Source organism: Haliotis rubra, unplaced genomic scaffold (assembly GCF_003918875.1).
Source record: "Haliotis rubra isolate DU_JTF1 unplaced genomic scaffold, ASM391887v1 Scf53, whole genome shotgun sequence".
Classification (NCBI taxonomy): Eukaryota; Metazoa; Mollusca; class Gastropoda; order Lepetellida; family Haliotidae; genus Haliotis; species Haliotis rubra.
Genome location: NW_025767224.1, coordinates 2,979,298 through 3,006,098, shown reverse-complemented (window position 1 = coordinate 3,006,098; position 26,801 = coordinate 2,979,298). Strand labels below are relative to the sequence as shown.

Here is a 26,801-nt window from a genome sequence, read left to right as displayed (position 1 = left end):
CAATAATACGTTATACATAATACAGCATGCAAGACTGTAAAGAAGGTGGTGTCTTGTATCTATCTATCTATCTATCTATCTATCTATCTATCTATCTATCTATCTATCTATCTATCTATCTATCTATCTGTCTGTCTGTCTGTCTGTCTGTCTGTCATTCTGTCCGTCCATCCATCCGTCTGTATGTATATGTATGTCTGTCTGTCTGTCACGTACACAATTTTGCGGGTTGATAGTCACAGTCAAAAAACATTTCAAAATATTTACGTTGTTTTTGGAAAATATGGTCGTGGATTAATGATTCCAGGTTTGTCAGCTCCATGCCTTTATGTAACTAAAGTAATGTTCAGATCGGCGTTGAATCAACGTCTATGATATAGAGATACCGCCTGAGGTTGCAACACGACCTTTACACTAGAGGCGGACGATGTGAATAACTATACGTCCTGTCTAATCTAAACTGTTGTGTTGAACACAAAGGACACACACGTGTGTGTGTGTGTGTGCGTGCGTGCGTGCGTGCGTGCGTGCGTGCGTGTGTGCGTGCGTGTGTGCGTGCGTGCGTGTGTGCGTGTTTACCGGAGCATTGTTTCTTCACTTTTATCACTACATCCTTGGACCATTGACCATGTAAAGAGATAAACAAAATTCTTCTGGTCCTATATGCACCCGACTTCTTTCGCCGCTGGACGTTCTTCAGGTGTGCTGAAAACTTGAGCCTAGTCAAAATAAACCAGTATCATGCATTTCCAGTATTGGCTTTTGTACCACCAAAGAGTGGTTGAAAGAGAATAAACGAATTGTGAATTTAGTGTACATGTTGTGAGGCGTTGCCTCGTTCCCTTGGTTGAACAATAGAAAGGGAAATAATCGAAACGGTGACTATAAAAAGAAATATGGGTCGCGTCTGACGAATGTGCCATTCGCAGCCATTATTATTATAGGATATTTATATAGCGCATATATCCATGCAACTAGTGCATGCTCAAAGCGCTCGTATTGTTTTCCCTCGATCATTGGATGTCAATCTCAACGGCACATCGTATTATCAATCTCAACTCCCTGGGGAGTATACAACTCTTGCAGCCACTAGGCGCACCGAGTTATTGTGGCTTTCTCATCCTAACGAGGTACCCATTCACAGCTGGGTGGACTGGGACACATAGTCACAGTACTTTGTCCAAATTCACTGCACTTTGCTGTACCGGCAACTAGGTGTTTGCACGTATTCATGTGGCCACCATCTGGTCATATACCAACGGATTCGTGGGTTCTTTATTTAGGGGTTGTTATTTTGCTTTCTCTATTTAGTTGCATACCGAGCTGCCAGCCATGATGTCTCCGATGACAGGGATATCATCTCCACTCACTGCAGTAACATCAACACTCGCAAATATCAATACTCTTTAACATCTGTTATATTTGGGATTACACTTTCTTAGTAAAGTACAGATTCTAGTACTTTTGGGGGTTGAGTCCCATCCGGGATTCGAACCCACACCCTCAGAGTCAGGCACCTAATCGCCATCACTCAAAGTCAGACGCCTAGACCGCTCAGCCACCGCGGCTTCCACAAAAATGGAGGTCGGACAACTGGTAGCCTAGACTGCGGACTTTGTGTACCCCTCTGATAAGTGTTAATCGGCACGGCTCACACGGCCGAAAGCTATTAAAAAATACACAATGCCATTTTAGAAAGTGGTCAAATGTAACATATGTTATATTTGGGATTACACTTTCTTAGTAAAAAAGTAAAAAAAGTACTAGAATCTGTACTTTACTAAGAAAGTGTAATCCCAAATATCACATATGTTACATTTGACCAGTTTAGCCTAGTGGTTAAAGCGTTCGCTCGTCACGCCGAAGACCCGGGTTCGATTCCCTACATGGGTACAATGTGTGAAGCCCATTTCTGGTGTTCCCCGCCGTGATATTGCTGGAATATTGCTAAAAGCGGCGTAAAACTAAACTCACTCACTCACTCCTTCACTTTATGCAGTGTAATGTTGAGCATACCCATTACATATACCATAATGCCTAACGACGTCGGTAAATGTGATACATACATACATACTAACATTTTTATAGAGCCGATATCCAAGTCAGCTGCTCAAAGGCGCTTTGTTTTTCCCTCGATCACTGGATGTCAATCTCAACGGCACGTCGTATTATCAATCTCAACTCCCTGGGGATCATACGTGAACACTTATACGCATTTCTATATCATAACGCCGTCATTCTTGCATGAAGAATAGGCTGACATAAGGTCCACGTTGTGAAGGATTATGTTCTAACGGCAAACGTAACGGTGCAAAATATATATCTCGATATAAACATTAAACAAAATATATATCTCGATATAAACATTAAGCAAAATTGAAATTTAAAGGATGCATCTTTCTTCATCACCCAGTTATTGCCATATGACCCATGCAGGTGTTTTAATTAACGGTAACTGTTCGATATCAGTTGATAAATCAGGATAACAAGTTACAACTAAAGTATAAATATGTTACAAATATATATCGTCACATCTTTTAAGGTCATAGAGAATATTGATGATGAACTAAACTGTTTGATTATTTTACAGATTGATGAAGATTTGCAAAGAGTTAGTGAGTGAGGTTGGTTTTACGCCGCTTTTAGAAATATTCCAGCAATATCACTTCGGGGAACACCAGAAAAGGGCCTCTCACAGTGCGAACCACTGGGCTACTACCCCCACGCCACACCCCACACACCCCACCTCACCACCCCAGATTTGCAAAGAAATTGCCTCAGCAAAATATGGATGTTATAATCGTAATGTGAAGATAGATAAGGTAAACAGAGTTCCTTGTCAACATTATTCAAGTTGATGTTGGTGGTCCTTTATTGAACAAAGCCTTCTCTATTAACGTACTCATCTAGTTTTGTAGATGTACAAAGTTCAAGCCGAATGGTTGACAATCTGACCTACACCATAGCACAAACACTAAATCTCGGTTCATAAGAATTGAAATGAACAATTTAAGAAACATACGCTTGTCAGGCCTATATTCAGATCTGCAAGAATATCACAGTTTCGTGCGTTCATGATAACAGATTGTTTACACACTTAAGTCATTCGGGCCAGCCTTCACTCGATCGATATGGTATAAATAGTAAAGTAAATCTAGTAAGTGTGACGTCAGTGTCAATTAAGGGTATCGCACATGCGCAAAAATAAGCGACCTTTGTCGCACAGTACGCGCACCGAGGCTGCCTCCTGTGTAATCTCCTTTTAACGCAATCTAATCAACAGACGAAAATAAAGCTTGTAGTGGTGTAAATCTTGATATCCATATATATCACCAACAGCAATTCATTTTACCGCAAAGAAACTCACTGATACAAACCAAGCTCTGTTTACAGGCTAGAGATCGAGATAGCGCTATAACGAGGTGTTGAGCAATACCATCAAGCTGGGACTTGTACACACACGTGATCTATTTTCACCTGTGCTGACGCTGCCAATTTGTACTATTTCACCTGATAGTATTTGCAAACGCACGTGTTTACGGAACACGGGCACAGACGCTAGATCTAGACGGAACCAGGTGAGTCCTGTTTGTTGACACTAAACATCACTTTACACTCAGTTGATGCAGCACTATACGAACTATCTGTGGGCCCCTATCTGTGGGAACATGCACCGCTTTGTAGATGGGCGTGGCACCGGAGAAGTTATACCAATTGACATGGACGCTAATCTAACAAGTTATTATTTTGATTGTTTCATGTTCTATTCTGGCATCTGTTCTACAGCTTTTCATGCTGGTTCTATAGTAAGTCGCGGTCACCTTACCCAATGCTAAGAAACACAACCTCCATGTTGGAATGTTGAATATGGTTATTTAGAGATCTCACGGTGACGTTTTGCAACCACCCATCTCAATGAAACACTGACAGTTTAATTCCTGTTCTGTAAATGCTTTTTAATAATCATTACTTAAATGCTGGAACCCGGCAGTTAAGACGACGACTTGTGAAAGTCTCCGCTAGTCTCACACAATCTGTCCTCACTACTCCGTCATAGTCCCGTTCATTAGAGCATATCGTCAACCCTCATGTAGTTGGTGGTATGATCAGTGCATGTTAATTGAGAAATGATAACCCCGTACAATAATAAATATAATATAAGTATAATTATAATAGTTTTGCATAACTGCGCCATGACTAACCTGCTCGATGGTCAGAGATCCATGAGAATATCTTGACATGCTCGTGAAAAGGCATGAAAATTACAGAACATTTATCATTTAACTGTTAAACCACTGACAAATTCACAAAAGGAGTTTTGCTGTATTATCGTCATTATCTAATAATACACAGTGTCTTCACTCAAAATACAGATTTAATCGATCTGCGAGAAGCCGCGACACTGAACAGAAACCGGCAGATTTACTCTAGATTAACGCCAGCTATATCTGGGTCCGTGTATCTGATTTCAAGTCATATGCATGTGAAACGTTTACCTAGAAGTCGGGCATAAATCCCCTGACTGTTGGGTTTGTAGCGCTGTAGAGCTGTTCTTGATAATATTGTTTGAGGTAGAGCTGAGACACAAAGGCGGGTGCAGTCATTGATCTCATGTAACCCATGACTACATTAATACAAATACAGCGGGACAAAGACTCGACATTCTGAGTGCTACATATAGGACCTGTTACTTATTACTGTTGTCTTTTTTACTGTAAAACGTAAACTATGTGTTTTATGGATTTGTCAGTCTATTTATTATTGATTACTCATTGGTCTTGTGGGGTCCTCTACTAACTTCAGGCTTAGCATTTGAACGAACGAGCGAGTTTTAGTTTTACGCCGCTTTTAGAAGTATACCAGCAATATCACGGCGGAGGATATCAGAAATGGGCTTCACACATTGCACCCTTGTGGGGAATTGAACCCAGGTTTTCGGCGTGACGAGCGAACGCTTTAACCACTAGAATTTCAGGTGATTCCTTGGTGAAGTGAATTATAGTCATGGGGAGCTATAACTTGTGACGTCATTTCCGAAACGAACGAATCATTGGTTAAGACTGGATACGGCTCCCTTTGCGCGCGAGACGGGGCCCAGCTTAGAATGGGTCTGGAGATATAATGCACCAGATCATCGAATGTCGTTACATATATGACGTCACGTCACGGAACCACCCGATTGTCACCTAGTAGTACGGTGATGTCAAGATGTGTCGGCTCAATGTGGTAAGAAAGCCCGGGGTGACGCAAGTCTCATTAGCCGGCGCTGGTGAAATCCATACAATCGAGCAATACTTGACAGAAGACTTGCATTAATGTGTGTTTACCTTGATAATCCTATCACATGTGCATGTATATGAAGTGTTGCTAAGGGAGGTCGTTGATATGTGGTATTCATTTTTATACCCAGAGTAGGCTAGTAGTGTCTACGAATGTAAGCAATGTAACTTTGCAATAGCAAGGCACTGTTTGCTCGAACAAGATGTGCACAAATCACACCTAACCGTGAAACATCAAGAAATGAGTTCTATGGCGTCCATCAGGAAAATATAGGTATATTCTCAAATAACATTAGTGCTGGTTGTGAGACAGAAACTAAACACACAAAGGCGTGACGAACATAGACTATTTACGGCAAGGCCTGTGCACGTTCCTTTCTATATTGCAGGTAACGTAGCAGCATGCCGGGAGTAAAACGAAAGGCGTCACGTGCTTCGCCTTATGAACCGGTCAATAAACTGACCAAACAGCGAACCTCCACTGCTGCCAGCCCTGTCAGGGAGGAATCAACCGCCCGCCCACCGCTGCCTTTGCCAAAATGGCCAAGTCTTAAAAGAAAAACGACGAAAGACAGCGCCACCCCCGAGGGATCAGGAGACGCGTCCCCTCCACCGGGATTGAGAAGGGCCCCCACCCTAACCCTGGAGGATAAAGAATCCAAGTCGGCTTCACCTCTCGCTGGCAAGAAGAGCTTGTCCAAGAAAGGGTCTGTTGTAGTAGGCGAGGTCGTTACTGCCCCTTCTCTGCCTAAAACAGCGTCCATCGTTGAAGGTGACGATAGAGTTACGACCTTGACTCTACTGGCCTCTGGATCAACTGTTGGCCGCACCACCAGTTTCTCTGAAGCACCTGCTGCAATAAGCAAGGAACTCTCCAAGACATCCACCACCACCAAGACGCCTCTCATCTGTAAGAGCATCAGCAGAGGAGGCAGCATCGTCATCGGCGGGGGAGACGTCCCATCTCTCAGCAAGTCGTCGTCCAAGTCCAAGTCTGTGTCGTCGAAATCAGGCTCCGAGACTGGTGTTGCTTTGGAGAAGGTGCTCAGTCTCAGTAAATCTTTGTCCAAACCGTCTCTGACGAAGGAGAAGTCTGCCAGTCTCATCAGTGCCGCAGCCGAAGAAGCTGCAGCTGCTGATGAAGAGAATGGTGACGGTGCAGTCACAGTGGACATCCCCCTTCCACCTGGGGGACTCATGGAGATCGTTTTCTCCTTCGATACGACCGGCTCCATGATGAGGTGAGTGGTATGGTGTGGGGTGTTTGGAGGGGGCGACCATGTTTACACTGTTGACTAATATCAATCTGAACTATAATGCCATGCTGGCAATTCGTAAAGAAAAATATACTGGTTGTCAGCGTACCCTCCAAATCTAGGTACCTGTCGAAAATCTCTTCCTCCTGAATGGAAAATTTAGAGCGAGATTTCACACAGCCCCGTACTGTAAACTAAACTCAATATCATGCTGCCCACGACACTAAAACGGGTTCATATTTTGGCAGTTGTCTGGAGCAGGTTCGGAGCCAAATCCAGGATATGGTTCAGCGACTCCAGGCAGATATCCCTGGCATACGCATCGGCATATTCGCCCACGGCGACTACTGCGACGCCAGCAACTACGTTGTTCAGTGGATCGACTTCGGCGCATCAACCCCGGAGATCTGCAAGTTCGTTAAAGACGTAAAGCCTACTGGAGGTGGTGACTTCCCAGAGGCGTACGAGGTGGTCCTGAGACGCTGCCAGAGCGTTCTGTCCTGGACCCCCGGGAGTCAGCGTTCCCTGGTGATGATAGGGGACGCCATCCCCCACGAGGCCAAAGATCCTCAGAATGAGGAGAACATTGACTGGAAGACAGAGTGCAGGGCTTTGAGAGACATGGTATGTGGGGAAAACACGATGCGCATACAAAGTTCAGTCAATGTTAAACTCTTCCTTATTGAGTTTGATAGTAACTTTCCATATTTATTTAGGGTGTTAGCATCAGGTGTGTGACCGTGGTAGGGTTAAAGCTGATTATGTTAGTTTTGAATGGCGTTTAAGGTTATCGGAGGAGGATAATCCAAACTCTGTTATCAAATACCAAAGCTGAAATCAGTTACAGCAACTCTTTAAAATAATTCTGGTTCCATTTGCCGGGGATAAGAAGTTAGTTAATCAATGATGACGTTGCTCGTGCAGGGCGTCCGCATCTATGGTGTACAGGCCGGGTCAAGCAATGACACAAAAAAGTTCTTCAAAGAAATGACAAACATCACTCATGGCCGCCACTTGCAACTGGATCAGTTCTCGAACATCTTCGATATGATCATGGCTATCTGCTACAGAGAGAGGGGAGCGGACTTCCTCGAGGTGAGTCACTTGATACATGGGCGGGTAGCTGTGGGTCATGTGAAGGGATGGATTGCTGTGATGTTTGTATAAACAGGGTGGAAAGTTTGATGTGGGTATGTACAGGGTGGATAGCTGTAGTGTGGGTGTGTATAGGGTAGATAGCTGTGACGTGTGTGTACTGGGTGGATAGCTGTGATGTGTGCGTGTACTGGGTGGATAGCTGTGATGTGTGTCTGTACTGGGTGGATAGCTGTGGTGTGGGTGTGCTGAGGGGATAGCTTGATGTGGGTATGTGCCGAGTGGATAGCTTGATGTGGGTATGCACAGGGTGGATAGCTTGGTATGGGTATGTACAGGGTGGATAGCTGTGGTGTGGGTGTGTACTGGGTGGATAGCTGTAGTGTGTGTGTGTACTGGGTGGATAGCTGTGGTGTGAGTGTGTACTGGGTGGATAGCTGTGTGGGTGTGTGTGTGTGTGTACTGGGTGGATAGCTGTGATGTGTGTGTGTGTACTGGGTGTGTGTGATAGCTGTGATGTGTGTGTGTACTGGGTGGATAGCTGTGATGTGTGTGTGTGTACTGGGTGGATAGCTGATGTGTGTGGGGGTGGATACTGGGTGCTCATAGCTGTGGTGTGGGTGTGTACTGGGTAGATAGCTGTAGTGTGGGTGTGTGTGTACTGGGTGGATAGCTATAGTGTGTGGTGTGTACTGGGTGGATAGCTGTAGTGTGGGTGGATAGCTATAGCGTGGAGTGTGTACTGGGTAGATAGCCATGATGTGTAGTACTGGTGGGTGTGCGTACTGGGTGGATACTTGGGTGGTGTGTACTGGGTGGATCCGTGGAGGGTGTACTGTGATGCTTTGGTGTGGTGTACTGTACATAGGTGGATAGCTGTGATGTGGATAGTACATAGGGTGTGTACTGGGTGGATGTGATGTGGATAGTGGATGGATAGCTGTGATGTGGGTATGTACTGAGTGGATAGCTGTGATGTGGGTATGTGCTGAGGGGATAGCTTGATGTGGGTATGTGCTGAGGGGATAGCTTGATGTGGGTATGTACAGGGTGGATAGCTGTGATGTGGGTATGTGCTAAGGGAATAGCTTGATGTGGGTATGTTCAGGGTGGATAGCTGTGATGTGGATGTGTACTGAGGGGACAGCTTGATGTGGGTATGTGCTGAGGGGATAGCTTGATGTGGGTATGTTCAGGGTGGATAGTTGTGATGTGGGTATGTGCCGAGGGGATAGCTTGATGTGGGTATGTGCTGAGGGGATAGCTTGATGTGGGTATGTTCAGGGTGGATAGCTGTGATGTGGGTTATGCAGGATGGGTAGCAGTGATGTGGGTATATACAGGGTGGATGGCTGTAATGTGGGTGTGCTGAGGGGATAGCTTGATGTGGGTATGTGCCGAGTGGATAGCTTGATGTGGGTGTGTGCCGAGTGGATAGCTTGATGTGGGTATGCTCAGGGTGGATAGCTTTTATGTGGGTATGTACATAGAAGATAGCTGTGATGTGGGTGTGTACTGAGGGGATAGCTTGATGTGGGTATGTGCTGTGTGGATAGCTGTGATGTGGGCATGTTCAGGGTGGATAGCTGTGATGAGGGTATGTATAGGGTGGATAGCTGTGATGCTGCAATACAGACGTGTGCGCTATACACGTAGAGTTACATGCTATGTATTACAGGCATACGAGGACGAAGTTCGGGGCCGCCACGGAGGAGGGGCCATCAGTAAGGATCTGGAGGGACTGTTCGGGACGCTGAGGGATGACTCGGACTCTTCTTCGTCGACACCCGTAAAGACAGGGACCAAGAAGGGTATCCCGAAGGCCACAGCCCTGAAGAAACTGAAAGCAGTGGTGAAGGCTAAAGGTGCAGCTAAGAAGGTCAAGGGCGCCGGTAAAACCAAACCCAAAGCGAAACCGGCAAGGAAAAAGACTGGAGCAAAGAAAACCACCAAAACTAAGACGAAGGCCAAGAAAAGTAAGGTATGAAAACGAAGTATCATTTTCCATGAAGTGGTATATCCCTGCTAGGCTACATTTACAAACGAGCAGCTTGACTTACCCCCAGCTCCCTATTTTAGTTAGATCTTATGACTAGGATGGGTTACTCGAATCCCCCTAGGAGTTTAACCTCAGCAATGTCTGTGATTAATTCGTGTCATCATTATTTCAGAAGTTCCTACGTGAAAATGTAAACGACAAGAATTTCATCTTTGGTTCCAACGACGATGGTTGTGAAGATGCCTTGCTGATCGACATGGAATGGACGGACTGGAAGCGCGCCATCTACCCCGCGAAGACAAAGCTCCACTCGCCATCTAGGTCAGCCCGCGGCACTAAACGAACATTCAGAGGGGCTAATGGATATGTGAGGTCCGACCTGTTCAAATGGAACCATGACGTCCAGGCCATCTACGAGCTAGGTGTCCGACCTCCAGGAGGCAATCGGAAGCGTATCTACGCGACGCTGTTTAAATTTTCAAAGGGGTTTAAGAGCAATCAGGCATGGGATTCATTCCTGTTGAGGAACAAACGCGCGTTTGAGGCGGTGAGCAATGTTATCGCACGGGAGGGATTGATCTTTGTCAGGCGAGCTGTGTACCCTCCCGATAATGATATTTGGTTCCCAGATACCATCAAACGCATCAAGGAAATATTTGACTATGCGTGGAACAAGCCTTTGAAAGGAGGTGAAAACTTCCGAACCATTGAAAAGGGTAGTTTTCTCATCAGTGGCGTCCGAAAGGCTCGGAACACTCCCAAGAAGAAAACAGCCACCACCTCTAAGGGTAAGAGCTCATCTAAAAAGACAAAGGCAGCTGCTGTGAAGAAATCAAAGCCCAAAACCATAACCACTAAAAAGACAGCTAAAAAAACTAAACCAACCAAAAAGACAAAAGCACCCGCTAAAAAGACAAAAGGCAAAGGGAAGGCAGCTAAATAGACAGGGACTTATCTTCAACAGTGTTTAACTGCCATTATATTTTAATACTGACATTGGAACTATCATCATGGAACTATCATCAACATCTTCTCCAGCATACTGGATGCTTACAGAGGAATACTGGACCAAGAGGACGAGTACTAAATGCATCTTCACTTTACATTAATATCTCATGACTAGTATACATTGAAACATTATACACCATTTAAATAACACCTAATAACGATGGCTGGAGTTTTTTCCGATTTTATAGAATACCGCACTGTTTATTTAGCAATATATGAATGCATTTGATAAAGATTATTGCACTTTTTTAAAAGATGGTTTTGATAGAGATGCTTATGTTCTGAAAGGGATGTTGATAATCCCTGAAAACACCTCGACACTAATGAACTGGGCAGTTTTTGGTGGGCGGATTCACATCAAGAAATTAAAGTGCTTTAGTGAATAGATTGATGGCATGTTAAGATGAATGAGTGCATTTTGTTGAATGCTTTGTTTACCAAGATACCATTTCTCGCTAATTTTCATAATAATTCATGAGTATCAAGTATCATATTCGTTAATAATTACAATCAGAAAACGTGGGATGATAAATGGATTCTCATGATCGGGTCTTGTAAGATGAAATATGTCAGGATTTGGTGAAAGTCAAAATTTCTTCCGCAAGAGTAGTGGTATTTGTTTTATTGATCATATGTCAAATGTTTTATCTTGGAAATCACTCGGATGAGAGTCTGTATTTTATTTAATATGTTTGCCGGCCGTTTCGTCTTGTTTTTTGTAGATTGAAATATATAATCGAAAAAAATCTTAAGTCTTTTGCTTCATTAAGTGAGTGCCCCGACCGCGTCATACCAAAAGACGTTAAAATATGATACTTGTTGGTCCCTGCCTGGCGCTCGGCATTAATGGGTACAACAAGGACTGGTCGGCTTGGAGTTAGTATAATGTGTCTGAGTGGTGTATTCATGCTTCACTCCGGCATGGTATCTCAGTGGGCTAGCACAATAAAACCAGCTTCAGTCTGGGCTAGTACAAGCAGCCGCACATACACATACATACACACGCACGCACGTCGTCATATGAGCGAAATATTTTCCAGCGCGACGTTAAACCTAATTTCACCTCACCTCATTAAGTGAGTGAGTGTGTATGGTTTAATACCGATTTTAGCAATATTCCAGCAATGTCATTGCGGGGAAAACCAGAAATGGGCTTCACACATTGTACCCATGTGGGGAATCGAACCCGGGTCTTCGGCGTGACGAGCCAACGCTTTGACCAGTAGGCTACCCCACCGCCCCTTCTTCATTATGAGATGTGATAACAGCCCTGAGCATCTGAGAATACTTCATGGATGTGTAATAGGTGTGGAATATAGACGTTCTGGTCAGTTACAGTCCAGTACATCAGCTGACCCTTCCCACGAAATTCGGTTCGATCTGGACTTGTCTCGATCTGAATGCACCAGTGTCGTTCTGGTGAGTTTCAGAAACTCACAGTCAATGCGCTGCGGATCCTGGAGTTTAAAGGGTTCGTTTGGTACACTAAAGACGCGGATTCGAACCTAATTCTTGCAATTGACTCCCGGATGGTGCATGAATACTTGTATCGCTAAATGTAACGTAAGAGAATTGTCGCTCATTCACCTGAATGTATATGTATTGTATACAGCAGGTCATAAATACAACCCGCCTGCCTCAGTAAGTCTATCCTCAGGTGACCCGTGAAGATCCGGGTCAGAATTGGTCATCAGCAACCTATGCTTGTCGTAAGAGGCGACTAACGGGATTGGGTGGCCAAGCTCCAGGACTTGGTTGACACATGTCATCGGATCCCAGTTGCGTAGATCGATGCTCATGCTGTTGACCACAGGATTGTCTGGTCCAGACTCGATTATTTACAGACTGCTGCGATATAGCTTAAATATTGCTGAGTGCGGTGTAAAAGTAAACTCGCTCACTATCCTCAGGCCAGTTGTCAATGGATAGTGGCGCGTCATGTCTGTTGATGTGACTTGATTTACTCAAATGGTAGGGTCAGTGTCATTTCCCAAACCGAAGCCAATCAGATATTTCCCATTGGAGGAACGCCCAAACTGTCTTGAAGAAAACATACACTGAGAAACTATACTCTTTAAAAAGTAGGGGAACCTGAACTTTCAAGTTGGATAGAAAATATGAGCGTCAACAAACCTTTCAAAGGCAGACATCTCATGAACGCATCACCATTTCCCTTTATCACCACCCCTAAACACAGCGCATGGGATGCACGTGCCCAACGCAGTATCCCCATTACTCGTGTATTGGGTGTCATTCTTCATTTTGTCGGTTTTCAAAAAGGTCGATAAATCAGTGGAGACCATTAATTTTGACAATCAACTTGCATTACACAGTTAGTGTTTGTTATTAGTCGGGTTTTTGTTGTTGTTGTTGTTGTTGCTGTTTGAAAATGAAAATCGTACACATGGAAATTTCACGTCATACACCAATCATCTTTCAAGTGGTCGTAAGGAAGTGCAAGTGGTGATACCCCTTATCATCATATCAACATTGATTGATCTCCTTCTTTGTCAATCGTAAATTAAAAATGAGGTTCCCCTACTTTTTTTAGAGTATAAAAACGTCACAACAGTGTAATGTTAGCCACATAGCAAATATTACAGAAGGAAGTACAGGCAGTCATCAGACGCCATCACCATTGTGCACAATAGCGCTTGGGCAGATGCGCAGTTCATTTTCACCCGGTTTCATGAGAGTTTCAATGGTCATTAAATATACTTTCAGGACGAAAGCGGGGTGCGCACCCCTGCACCCCGACCCCCCTTTGGATCCGCCCATGTTCACCCTCTTTATGGTAAATATTCAGTTGATGTAAACTGTATTGGTCTTTGACCTAATATAAATCTTGTCTTGTCTTGTCTGATATATAAATTCACTCTGATTCGGCATGTTATCTCACTCACTCACTCACTCACTCACTCACTCACTCACTCACTCACTCACTCACTCACTCTCACTCACACACACACACACAGCTGCGTCAGTTGTGCTTGTTTAGCATGAACATAAATAAAGGTAAATAAATTACCGTGACTATGCTATTACATGTCTCCCTATGTCTCCTATATCACATCACAAAATGATATTCATTTGTGTCAATCAAAGAACATGTTTATTTCATTTGGTAAACTAAACATGAATAGAAATGTACAACCTATCACATTACAATATATATTGAACCTGGTGTTTGGACATTTAGTTTGCATTGTCTCTCTGATCTTATTCTGGACTGCACAGTGTCACAGACAGACTGGTCCCCGGGTATAGTTTCAGTCACTTACTCTGTGTATACATGTTTCATTGGCTTCTCTAACTTCATGGACAGTGTCACGATATGTGTTATATGGTTTGTCTGCACATAATACAAGGTAAGAGTTCTGCCTTCACATGTAGAGTAGGTGCAAACTGATCATCCTGAATCAAGTTTCATTAGACTACCAACACTTTCAGCCCGTGGCTTTATTGGAGGAATGTATGACAACTGCAGCTGAGTGGAACACACAACCAGCTGAAAGCACGTTGTCAGCTCCCAGGGTAGGGACGATGACCAAGACGAAAGACAAATATCGCAGCCGGGTCAACGGTGTTTGTTCTTCTCGTTTAAAATTATACATATATATAAAGGTGTATCACGTAATAAGATATAGAAAGCAGTCAATAATACATAATACATAATACAGCATGCAAGACTGTAAAGAAGGTGGTGTCTAGTATCTATCTATCTGTCTATATGTCTGTCTGTCTGTCATTCTGTCTGTCCTTCTGTCTGTCTGTCTGTCCGTCCGTCCGTCTGTCTGTCACGTACACAATTTTGTGGGTTGATAGTCACAGTCAAAAAACATTTCAAAATATTTACGTTGTTTTTGGAAAATATGGTCGTGGATTAATGATTCCAGGTTTGTCAGCTCCATGCCTTTATGTAACTAAAGTAATGTTCAGATCGGCGTTGAACCAACTCACTCACTTATCATACAATACGTAAGCTGTAGAGTAGAGTCCGTGGACTGTGTAGATAGAACGTCGCGGGACAGTCAGGAAATCATACTCGGTGTGTCCATTGTTTAATATACGTCTATGATATAGAGATACCGCCTGAGGTTGCAACACGACCTTTACACTGGAGGCGGACAATGTGAATAACTATACGTCCTGTCTAATCTAAACTGTTGTGTTGAACACAAAGGACACGTGTGTGTGTGTGTGTGTGTGTGTGTGTGTGTGTGTGTGTGTGTGTGTGTGTGTGTGTGTGTGTGTGTGTGTGTGTGTGTGTGTGCGTGTGTGCGTGTGAGTGTGTGTGTGTGTGTGTTCTTTTCCGGAGCATTATTTCTTCACTTTTATCACTACATCCTTGGACCATTGACTATGTAAAGAGATAAACAAAATTCTTCTGGTCCTATATGCACCCGAATTCTTTCGCCGCTTGACGTTCTTCAGGTGTGCTGAAAACTTGAGCCTAGTCAAAATAAACCAGTATCATGCATTTCCAGTATTGGCTTTTGTACCACCAAAGAGTGGTTGAAAGAGAATAAACGAATTGTGAACTTAGTGTACATGTTGTGAGGCGTTGCCTCGTTCCCTTGGTTGAACAACAGAAAGGGAAATAATCGAAACGGTGACTATAAAAAAGAAATAAGGGTTGCGTCTGACGAATGTGCCATTCGCAGCCATTATTATTATAGGATATTTATTTATCATCCAAAACTGTGTTCCACAGGAGATATCGCTTGAGTGAGATCAAACGATATCTCCTAGGAGATATCGTTTTGACAGTAGATTTTGTACAATGCCCTGACAATGCTATGACGTCATGTACTTGATGACGTCACAATGCTATGACATCGCTGCACTGCAAGTCTAATGGCAGTACCATGTTCAGAGATGTACATTTTTCATTGAAAATTAATGAAGAGTGATTTTGGATGATAAATAGAATCTCACCCTCGTGTCTTCTGATATCAAATATATCAACACTCGTTGATAAAGTAAAAATATCCTCGGCAAGCCTCGGATATTTGTAACTTTATCAACTCGTGATGATATAATTGATATCAGAAGACACTTGGGTGAGATTCTCTATATATATAGCGCATATATCCATGCAACTAGTGCATGCTCAAGGCGCTGGTATTGTTTTCCCTCGATCATTGGATGTCAACCTCAACGGCACATCGTATTATCAATCTCAACTCCCTGGGGAGTATACAACTCTTGCAGCCACTAGGCGCACCGAGTTATTGTGGCTTTCTCATCCTAACGAGGTACCCATTCACAGCTGGGTGGACTGGGATACATAGTCACAGTACTTTGTCCAAATTCACTGCACTTTGCTGTACCCGCAACTAGGTGTTTGCACTACACATGTGGCCACCATCTGGTCATATACCAACGGATTCGTGGGTTCTTTTAAGTGCACGGAGTTGTGTACTGTACACTAGGGCTTGTTATATTGCTTTCTCTATTTAGTTGCATACCGAGCTGCCAGCCATGATGTCTCCGATGACAGGGATATCATCTCCACTCACTGCAGTAACATTAACACTCGCAAGTATCAATACTGTTTAACATCTGTTATATTTGGGATTACAGTTTCTTAGTAAAGTACAGATTCTAGTACATTCTTGGTTTGAGTCCCATCCGGGATTCGAACCCACACCCTCAGAGTCAGGCACCTAATGACCACCACAAAAGTCAGACGCCTAGACCGCTCAGCCACCGTGGCTTCCACAAATATGGAAGTCGGACAACTGGTAGTCTAGACTTTGTGTACCCCTCTGATAAGTGTTAATCGGCACGGCTCCCACGGCCGAAAGCTATGTAATACACAATGCCATTTTAGAAAGTGGTCAAATATGTTTTATTTGGGGTTACACTTTCTTAGTAAAAAAGTAAAAAAAGTACTAGAATCTGTACTTTAATAAGAGTGGAAGTAACATAAGGAACTTATCTATAACGATGAGTGTAGTAGTAATAATGATGTTGATTGACACGCTTTATTCTTTCAGAACATGATGTAATTGAGCAGGTCCCTTTACTTTATATGGGGCGGTGGAGTAGCCTAGTGGTTAAAGCGTTCGCTCGTCACGACGAAGACCCGGGTTCGATTCCCTACATGGGTAACAATGTGTGAAGCCCATTTCTGGTGTCCCCCGCCGTGTTTTTGTTGGAATATTGCCAACAGCGGCGTAAAACTAAACTCACTCACTCACTCCTTCACTTTATGCAGTGTGATGTTGATCATATCCAGTACATATACCATGATACCTAACGACATACATACCAGTTTTTGCCATATGACCCATGCATACCAGTTATACATACATACCAGTTATTGCCATATGACCCATGCAGGTGTTTTAATTAACGGTAATTGTTCCATATCAGTTGATAAATCGGGATAACAAGTTACAACATACATACATACATACATACATACATACATACATACATACATACATACATACATACATACATACATACATACATACATACATACATACATACATACATACATGTTTTAATTAACGGTAACTGTTCGATATCAGTTGATAAATCGGGATAACAAGTTACAACTAAAGTATAAATATGTTAAAAATATATATCGTCACATCTTTTAAGGTCATAGTGAATACTGATGATGAAGTAAACTGTTTGATAATTTTGCAGATTGAAGAAGATTTGCAAAGAGTTAGTGAGTGAGGTTGGTTTTACGCCGCTTTTAGAAATATTCCCGCAATATCACTTCGGGCAACACTAGAAAAGGGCCTCACACAGGCGTGCGAACCACTGGGCTACTAAGGCTGCCTCCTGTGTAATCTCCTTTTAACGCAATGTAATCAACAGACAAAAATAAAGCTTGTAGTGGTGTAAATCTTGATATCCATATATATCACCAACAGCAATTCATTTTACCGCAAAAAAACTCACTGTAGATACAAACCAGACTCTGTTTACAGGGTAGAGATCGAGACAGCGCTATAACGAGGTGTTGAGCAATACCATCAAGCTGGGACTTGTACATACACGTGATCTATTTTCACCTGTGCTGACGCTGCCAATTTGTACTATTTCACCTGATAGTATTTGCAAACGCACGTGTTTACGGAACACAGGCACAGACGCTAGATCTAGACGGAACCAGGTGAGTCCTGTTTGTTGACACTAAACATCACTTTACACTCAGTTGATGCAGCACTATACGAACTATCTGTGGGCCCCTATCTGTGGGAACTTGCACCGCTTTGTAGATGGGCGTGGCACCGGAGAGTTATACCAATTGACATGGACGCTAATCTAACAAGTCATTATTTTGATTGTTTCATTTTCTATTCTGGCATCTTTTCTACAGCTTTTCATGCTGGTTCTACAGTAAGTCGCGGTCACCTTACCCAATGCTAAGAAACACAACCTCCATGTTGGAATGTTGAATATGGTTGTTTAAAGATCTCACGGTGACGTTTTGCAAATACACATCTCGATAAAACACTGACAGTTTAATTCCAGTTCTGTAAATGCTTTTTAATAAGCATTACTTAAATGCTGGAACCCGGCAGTTAAGACGACGACTTGTGAAAAGTCTCCGCTAGTCTCACACAATCTGTCCTCACTACTCCGTCATAGTCCCGTTCATTAGAGCATATCGCCAACCCTCATGTAGTTGGTGGTATGATCAGTGCATGTTCACTGAGAAATGATAACCCCGTAATAAATATAATATAAGTATAAGTATAATAGTTTTGCATAACTGCGCCATGACTAACCTGCTCGATGGTCAGAGAGACATGAGAATATCATGAGAATTACAGAACATTTATCATTTAACTGTTAAACCACTGACAAATTCACAACTTCAGGCTTAGCATTTGAACGAACGAGCGAGTCTTAGTTTTACGCCGCTTTTAGAAGTATACCAGCAATATCACGGCGGAGGATATCAGAAATGGGCTTCACACATTGCACCCTTGTGGGGAATTGAACCCAGGTCTTCGGCGTGACGAGCGAACGCTTTAACCACTAAAATTTCAGGTGATTCCTTGGTGAAGTGAATTATAGTCATGGGGAGCTATAACTTGTGACGTCATTTACGAAACGAACGAATCATTGGTTAAGAATGGATACGGCTCCCTTTGCGCGCGAGACGGGGCCCAGCTTAGAATGGGTCTGGAGATATAATGAACCAGATCATCGAATGTCGTTATGACGTCACGTCACGGAACCACCCGATTATCACCGAGTAGTACGGTGATGTCAAGATGTGTCGGCCCAATGTGGTAAGAAAGCCCGGGGTGACGCAAGTCTTTGACATGATAATAAACATTATCACCATAGGCGGATCCAGAGGGGTGTTGGGTGGGGTGTTTCGGGGTGCGCCCCCTCCCCTTTTGTCCTGAAAGTTTATTAAATGACCACTGAAACTCTCGTGAAAATGAAGTGTGCACACCTCCTTTCTCAATAGTGTGTGCAACCCCAAACACACGCCCCCACCCCCTTCTCAAAAAGCTGTATCCGCCCCTGAATCACAGTTGCCCCTCATTAGTCGGCGCTGGGGAAATCCATGCAATCGAGCAATACTTGACAGAAGACTTGCATTAATGTGTGTTTACCTTGATAATCCTATCACATGTGCATGTATATGAAGTGTTGCTAAGGGAGGTCGTTGATATGTGGTACTCATTTCTATACCCAGAGTAGGCTAGTAGTGTCTACGAATGTAAGCAATGTAACTTTGCAATAGCAAGGGCCTGTTTGCTCGAACAAAATGTGCACAAATCACACCTAACCGTGAAACATCAAGAAATGAGTTCTATGGCGTCCATCAGGAAAATATAGGTATATTCTCAAATAACACTAGTGCTGGTTGTGAGACAGAAACTAAACACACAAAGGCGTGACGAACATAGACTATTTACGGCAAGGCCTGTGCACGTTCCTTTCTATATTGCAGGTAACGTAGCAGCATGCCGGGAGTAAAACGAAATGGTGACGGTTCAGTCGCAGTGGACATCCCCCTTCCACCTGGGGGACTCATGGAGATCGTTTTCTCCTTCGATGTGACCGGCTCCATGATGAGGTGAGTGGTATGGGGTGGGGTGTCAGGAGAGGCGACCATGTTTACACTGTTGACTAATATCAATCTGAACTATAATGCCATGCTGGCAATTCGTAAAGATAAATATACTGGTTGTCAGCGTACCCTCCAAATCTAGGTACCTCCTTCCTCCTGAATGGAAAATTTAGAGCGAGATTTCACACAGCCCCGTACTATAAACTAAACTCAATATCATGCTGCCCACGACACTAAAACGGGTTCCTATTTTGGCAGTTGTCTGGAGCAGGTTCGGAGCCAAATCCAGGATATGGTTCAGCGACTCCAGGCAGATATCCCTGGCATCCGCATCGGCATATTCGCCCACGGCGACTTCTGCGACCGCAGGAACTACTTTGTTCAGCGGATCGGCTTCGGCGCATCAACCCCTGAGATCTGCAAGTTCGTTAAAGACGTAGAGCCTAGTAGAGGTGGTGACTTCGCAGTGGCGTACGAGGTGGTCCTAAAACTCTGCCAGACACGTCTGTCCTGGACCCCCGGGAGTCAGCGTTCCCTGGTGATGATAGGGGACGCCATCCCCCGTGCGCCCAAACATTTTCGGAATGAGGAGAACATTGACTGGAGGACAGAGTGCAGGGCTTTGAGAGACATGGTATGTGGGGAAAACACGATGCGCATACAAAGTTTAGTCAATGTTAGACTCTTCCTTATTGAGTTTGATAGTAACGTTCCATATTTATTTAGGTTGTTAGCATCAGGTGTGTGACTGTGGTAGGGTTAAAGCTGATTATGTTAGTTTTGAATGGCGTTTAAAGCTATCGGAGGTGGAAAATCCAAACTCTGTTACCAAATACCAAAGCTGAATCAGTTACAGCAACTCTTTAAAATAATTCTGGTTTCCATTTGCCGGGGATAAGTAGTTAGTTAATCAATGATGACGTTGCTCGTGCAGGGCGTCCGCATCTATGGCGTACAGGCCGGATCAAACAATTACTCAAGAAAGTTCTTCAAAGAAATGACAAACATCACACATGGTCGCCACTTGCAACTGGATCAGTTCTCGAATATCTGCGATATGATCATGGCTATCTGCTACAGAGAGAGGGGAGCGGACTTCCTGGAGGTGAGTCACTTGATACAGGGGCGGGTAGCTGTGGGTCATGTGAAGGGGTGGATTGCTGTGATATTTGTATATACAGGGTAGATAGTTTGATATGGGTATGTACAGGGTGGATAGCTGTAGTGTGGGTGTGTATAGGGTAGATAGCTGTGATGTGTGTGTGTACTGGGTGGACAGCTGTGGTGTGGGTGTGTACTGGGTGGATAGCTGTAGTGTGGGTGTGTTCTGGGTGGATAGCTGTGATGTGTGTGTACTGGGTGGATAGCTGTGATGTGTGTGTGTACTGGGTGGATAACTGTGATGTGTGTGTACTGGGTGGATAGCTGTGATGTGTGTGTGTACTGGGTGGATCGCAGTGGTGTGGGTGTGTACTGGGTGGATAGCTGTAGTGTGGGTGTGTTCTGGGTGGATAGCTGTGATGTGTGTGTACTGGGTGGATAGCTGTGATGTGTGTGTGTACTGGGTGGATAACTGTGATGTGTGTGTGTACTGGGTGGATAGCTGTGATGTGTGTGTGTACTGGGTGGATAGCTGTGATGTGTGTGTGTATTGGGTGGATAGATGTGGTGTGGGTGTGTACTGGGTGGATAGCTGTGATGCGTGTTTGTACTGGGTGGATAGCTGTGATGTGGGTATGTACAGGGTGGATAGCTTGGTATGGGTATGTACAGGGTGGATAGCTGTCATGTGGGTATGTGCTGAGGGGATAGCTTGATGTGGGTATGTACAGGGTGGATAGCTGTGATGTGGGTATGTGCTGAGGGGATAGCTTGATGTGGGTATGTACAGGGTGGATAGCTGTGATGTGGGTATGTGCTGTGTGGATAGCTTGATGTGGGTATGTACAGGGTGGATAGCTGTGATGTGGGTATGTGCTGAGGGGATAGCTTGATTTGGGTATGTGCTGAGGGGATAGCTTGATGTGGGTATGTATAGGGTGGATAGCTATGATGTGGGTTATGCAGGATGGATAGCAGTGATGTGGTTATATATAGGGTGGATAGCTGTAATGTGGGTGTGTACTGAGGGGATAGCTGTGATGTGGGTATATGCTGAGGGGATAGCTTGATGTGGGTATGTTCAGGGTGGGTAGCAGTGATGTGGTTATATATAGGGTGGATAGCTGTAATGTGGGTGTGTACTGAGGGGATAGCTGTGATGTGGGTATGTGCTGAGGGGATAGCTTGATGTGGGTATGTTCAGGGTGGATTGCTGTGATGTGGGTATGTGCCGAGGGGATAGCTTGATGTGGGTATGTTCAGGGTGGATAGCTGTGATGTGGGTTATGCAGGATGGGTAGCAGTGATGTGGTTATATATAGGGTTGGATAGCTGTAATGTGGGTGTGCTGAGGGGATAGCTTGATGTGGGTATGTTCAGCGTGGATGGCTTTTATGTGGGTATGTACATAGCGGATAGTTGTAATGTGGGTGTGTACTGAGGGGATAGCTTGATGTGGGTATGTGCTGAGGGGATAGCTTGATGTGGGTATGTTCAGGGTGGATTGTTGTGATGTGGGTATGTGCCGAGGGGATAGCTTGATGTGGGTATGTTCAGGGTGGATAGCTGTGATGTGGGTTATGCAGGATGGGTAGCAGTGATGTGGTTATATATAGGGTGGATAGCTGTAATGTGGGTGTGTACTGAGGGGATAGCTGTGATGTGGGTATGTGCTGAGGGGATAGCTTGATGTGGGTATGTTCAGGGTGGATTGCTGTGATGTGGGTATGTGCCGAGGGGATAGCTTGATGTGGGTATGTTCAGGGTGGATAGCTGTGATGTGGGTTATGCAGGATGGGTAGCAGTGATGTGGTTATATATAGGGTGGATAGCTGTAATGTGGGTGTGCTGAGGGGATAGCTTGATGTGGGTATGTTCAGCGTGGATGGCTTTTATGTGGGTATGTACATAGCGGATAGTTGTAATGTGGGTGTGTACTGAGGGGATAGCTTGATGTGGGTATGTGTTGTGTGGATAGCTAGATGTGTGTATGTTCCGAGTGGATAGCTTGATGTGGGTATGTATAGGGTGGATAGCTGTGATATTTGTACGTACAGGATAGATAGCTGTGATGCTGCAATACAGATGTGTGCGCATTACACGTAGAGTTACATGCTATGTATTACAGGCATACGAGGACGAAGTTCGGGGCCGCCACGGAGGAGGGGCCATCAGTAAGGATCTGGAGGGACTGTTCGGGACGCTGAGGGATGACTCGGACTCTTCTTCGTCGACACCCGTAAAGACAGGGACCAAGAAGGGTATCCCGAAGGCCACAGCCCTGAAGAAACTGAAAGCAGTGGTGAAGGCTAAAGGTGCAGCTAAGAAGGTCAAGGGCGCCGGTAAAACCAAACCCAAAGCGAAACCGGCAAGGAAAAAGACTGGAGCAAAGAAAACCACCAAAACTAAGACGAAGGCCAAGAAAAGTAAGGTATGAAAACGAAGTATCATTTTCCATGAAGTACTGTTATTTAAACCTGCAGTTATATCCCTGCTAGGCTACATTTACAAACGAGCAGCTTGACTTACCCCCAGCTCCATATTTTAGTTAGATCTTATGACTAGGATGGGTTACTCGAATCCCCCTAGGAGTTTAACCTCAGCAATGTCTGTGATTAATTCGTGTCATCATTATTTCAGAAGTTCCTACGTGAAAATGTAAACGACAAGAATTTCATCTTTGGTTCCAACGACGATGGTTGTGAAGATGCCTTGCTGATCGACATGGAATGGACGGACTGGAAGCGCGCCATCTACCCCGCGAAGACAAAGCTCCACTCGCCATCTAGGTCAGCCCGCGGCACTAAACGAACATTCAGAGGGGCTAATGGATATGTGAGGTCCGACCTGTTCAAATGGAACCACGACGTCCAGGCCATCTACGAGCTAGGTGTTCGACCTCCTGGAGGCTATCGGAAGCGTATCTACGCGACGCTGTTTAAATTTTCAAAGGGGTTTAAGAGCAATCAGGCATGGGATTCATTCCTGTTGAGGAACAAACGCGCGTTTGAGGCGGTGAGCAATGTTATCGCACGGGAGGGATTGATCTTTGTCAGGCGAGCTGTGTACCCTCCCGATAATGATATTTGGTTCCCAGATACCATCAAACGCATCAAGGAAATATTTGACTATGCGTGGAACAAGCCTTTGAAAGGAGGTGAAAACTTCCGAACCATTGAAAAGGGTAGTTTTCTCATCAGTGGCGTCCGAAAGGCTCGGAACACTCCCAAGAAGAAAACAGCCACCACCTCTAAGGGTAAGAGCTCATCTAAAAAGACAAAGGCAGCTGCTGTGAAGAAATCAAAGCCCAAAACCATAACCACTAAAAAGACAGCTAAAAAAACTAAACCAACCAAAAAGACAAAAGGCAAAGGGAAGGCAGCTAAATAGACAGGGACTTATCTTCAACAGTGTTTAACTGCCATTATATTTTAATACTGACATTGGAACTATCATCATGGAACTATCATCAACATCTTCTCCAGCATACTGGATGCTTACAGAGGAATACTGGACCAAGAGGACGAGTACTAAATGCATCTTCACTTTACATTAATATCTCATGACTAGTATACATTGAAACATTATACACCATTTAAATAACACCTAATAACGATGGCTGGAGTTTTTTCCGATTTTATAGAATACCGCACTGTTTATTTAGCAATATATGAATGCATTTGATAAAGATTATTGCACTTTTTTAAAAGATGGTTTTGATAGAGATGCTTATGTTCTGAAAGGGATGTTGATAATCCCTGAAAACACCTCGACACTAATGAACTGGGCAGTTTTTGGTGGGCGGATTCACATCAAGAAATTAAAGTGCTTTAGTGAATAGATTGATGGCATGTTAAGATGAATGAGTGCATTTTGTTGAATGCTTTGTTTACCAAGATACCATTTCTCGCTAATTTTCATAATAATTCATGAGTATCAAGTATCATATTCATTAATAATTACAATCAGAAAACGTGGGATGATAAATGGATTCTCATGATCGGGTCTTGTAAGATGAAATATGTCAGGATTTGGTGAAAGTCAAAATTTCTTCCGCAAGAGTAGTGGTATTTGTTTTATTGATCATATGTCAAATGTTTTATCTTGGAAATCACTCGGATGAGAGTCTGTATTTTATTTAATATGTTTGCCGGCCGTTTCGTCTTGTTTTTTGTAGATTGAAATATATAATCGAAAAAATCTTAAGTCTTTGCTTCATTAAGTGAGTGCCCCGACCGCGTCATACCAAAAGACGTTAAAATATGATACTTGTTGGTCCCTGCCTGGCGCTCGGCATTAATGGGTACAACAAGGACTGGTCGGCTTGGAGTTAGTATAATGTGTCTGAGTGGTGTATTCATGCTTCACTCCGGCATGGTATCTCAGTGGGCTAGCACAATAAAACCAGCTTCAGTCTGGGCTAGTACAAGCAGCCGCACATACACATACATACACACGCACGCACGTCGTCATATGAGCGAAATATTTTCCAGCGCGACGTTAAACCTAATTTCACCTCACCTCATTAAGTGAGTGAGTGTGTATGGTTTAATACCGATTTTAGCAATATTCCAGCAATGTCATTGCGGGGAAAACCAGAAATGGGCTTCACACATTGTACCCATGTGGGGAATCGAACCCGGGTCTTCGGCGTGACGAGCCAACGCTTTGACCAGTAGGCTACCCCCACCGCCCCTTCTTCATTATGAGATGTGATAACAGCCCTGAGGATCTGAGAATACTTCATGGATGTGTAATAGGTGTGGAATATAGACGTTCTGGTCAGTTACAGTCCAGTACATCAGCTGACCCTTCCCACGAAATTCGGTTCGATCTGGACTTGTCTCGATCTGAATGCACCAGTGTCGTTCTGGTGAGTTTCAGAAACTCACAGTCAATGCGCTGCGGATCCTGGAGTTTAAAGGGTTCGTTTGGTACACTAAAGACGCGGATTCGAACCTAATTCTTGCAATTGACTCCCGGATGGTGCATGAATACTTGTATCGCTAAATGTAACGTAAGAGAATTGTCGCTCATTCACCTGAATGTATATGTATTGTATACAGCAGGTCATAAATACAACCCGCCTGCCTCAGTAAGTCTATCCTCAGGTGACCCGTGAAGATCCGGGTCAGAATTGGTCATCAGCAACCTATGCTTGTCGTAAGAGGCGACTAACGGGATTGGGTGGCCAAGCTCCATGACTTGGTTGACACATGTCATCGGATCCCAGTTGCGTAGATCGATGCTCATGCTGTTGACCACAGGATTGTCCGGTCCAGACTCGATTATTTACAGACTGCTGTGATATAGCTTAAATATTGCTGAGTGCGGCGTAAAACTAAACTCACTCACTATCCTCAGGCCAGTTGTCACTGGATAGTGGCGCGTCATTTCTGTTGATGTGACTTGATTTACTCAAATGGTAGGGTCAGTGTCATTTCCCAAACCGAAGCCAATCAGATATTTCCCATTGGATGAACGCCCAAACTGTCTTGAAGAAAACATACACTGAGAAATTATACTCTTTAAAAAGTAGGGGAACCTGAACTTTCAAGTTGGATAGAAAATATGAGCGTCAACAAACCTTTCAAAGGCAGACATCTTATGAACGCATCACCATTTCCCTTTATCACCACCCCTAAACACAGCGCATGGGATGCACGTGCCCAACGCAGTATCCCCATTACTCGTGTATTGGGTGTCATTCTTCATTTTATCGGTTTTCAAAAAGGTCGATAAATCAGTGGAGACCATTAATTTTGACAATCATCTTGCATCACACAGTTGTTAGTGTTTGTTTCTAGCGGGGGTTTTGTTGTTGTTGTTGTTGCTGTTTGAAAATGAAAATCGTACACATAGAAATTTCATGTCATACACCAATCATCTTTCAAGAGCGATTACTGTAAAGCATTACGGTCATAAGGAAGTGCAAGTGGTGATGCACTCTCAAAATACCCATTATCATCATTGATTGATCTCCTTTTTCAATCGTAAATTAA

At 43.9% G+C, this 26,801-nt stretch overlaps 2 protein-coding genes across 3 annotated transcripts; both read left to right on the top strand.

The window, feature by feature from the left end:
• The first annotated feature begins 3,437 nt into the window (after positions 1 to 3,437).
• On the top strand, positions 3,438 to 24,958 carry LOC124252927. 2 transcript variants are annotated; one of them, XM_046686602.1, is made up of 7 exons: positions 3,438 to 3,578; positions 5,669 to 6,520; positions 6,784 to 7,159; positions 7,460 to 7,630; positions 9,309 to 9,611; positions 9,802 to 10,549; positions 24,167 to 24,958. In XM_046686602.1, exons 2-7 carry the CDS (start codon positions 5,682 to 5,684, stop codon positions 24,187 to 24,189), a joined length of 2,460 nt encoding a protein of 819 aa, XP_046542558.1. In that variant the 5' UTR covers positions 3,438 to 3,578; positions 5,669 to 5,681; the 3' UTR covers positions 24,190 to 24,958. The 2 variants fall into 2 exon arrangements, with proteins under 2 accessions (XP_046542558.1, XP_046542557.1); XM_046686601.1 differs by lacking the exon at positions 24,167 to 24,958 and having other exon boundaries at positions 9,802 to 11,341.
• LOC124252929 lies at positions 17,646 to 24,958 on the top strand. The gene is made up of 6 exons (XM_046686603.1): positions 17,646 to 17,775; positions 19,579 to 19,704; positions 19,957 to 20,332; positions 20,633 to 20,803; positions 22,928 to 23,230; positions 23,440 to 24,958. Exons 2-6 carry the CDS (start codon positions 19,592 to 19,594, stop codon positions 24,187 to 24,189), a joined length of 1,713 nt encoding a protein of 570 aa, XP_046542559.1. The 5' UTR covers positions 17,646 to 17,775; positions 19,579 to 19,591; the 3' UTR covers positions 24,190 to 24,958.
• Positions 24,959 to 26,801: the final 1,843 nt, after the last annotated feature.

Coding starts and splice junctions, on each gene's coding strand:
- LOC124252929 (XM_046686603.1), top strand. CDS start 19,592: ATGCCGGGAGTAAAACGAAATGGTGACGGTTCAGTCGCAGTGGACATC. Junction 20,804..22,927: donor GGGGAGCGGACTTCCTGGAG/GTGAGTCACTTG, acceptor TATGTATTACAG/GCATACGAGGACGAAGTTCG. Junction 23,231..23,439: donor CGAAGGCCAAGAAAAGTAAG/GTATGAAAACGA, acceptor TCATTATTTCAG/AAGTTCCTACGTGAAAATGT.
- LOC124252927 (XM_046686602.1), top strand. CDS start 5,682: ATGCCGGGAGTAAAACGAAAGGCGTCACGTGCTTCGCCTTATGAACCG. Junction 6,521..6,783: donor ACGACCGGCTCCATGATGAG/GTGAGTGGTATG, acceptor ATATTTTGGCAG/TTGTCTGGAGCAGGTTCGGA. Junction 10,550..24,166: donor ACCCGCTAAAAAGACAAAAG/GCAAAGGGAAGG, acceptor AAAAGACAAAAG/GCAAAGGGAAGGCAGCTAAA.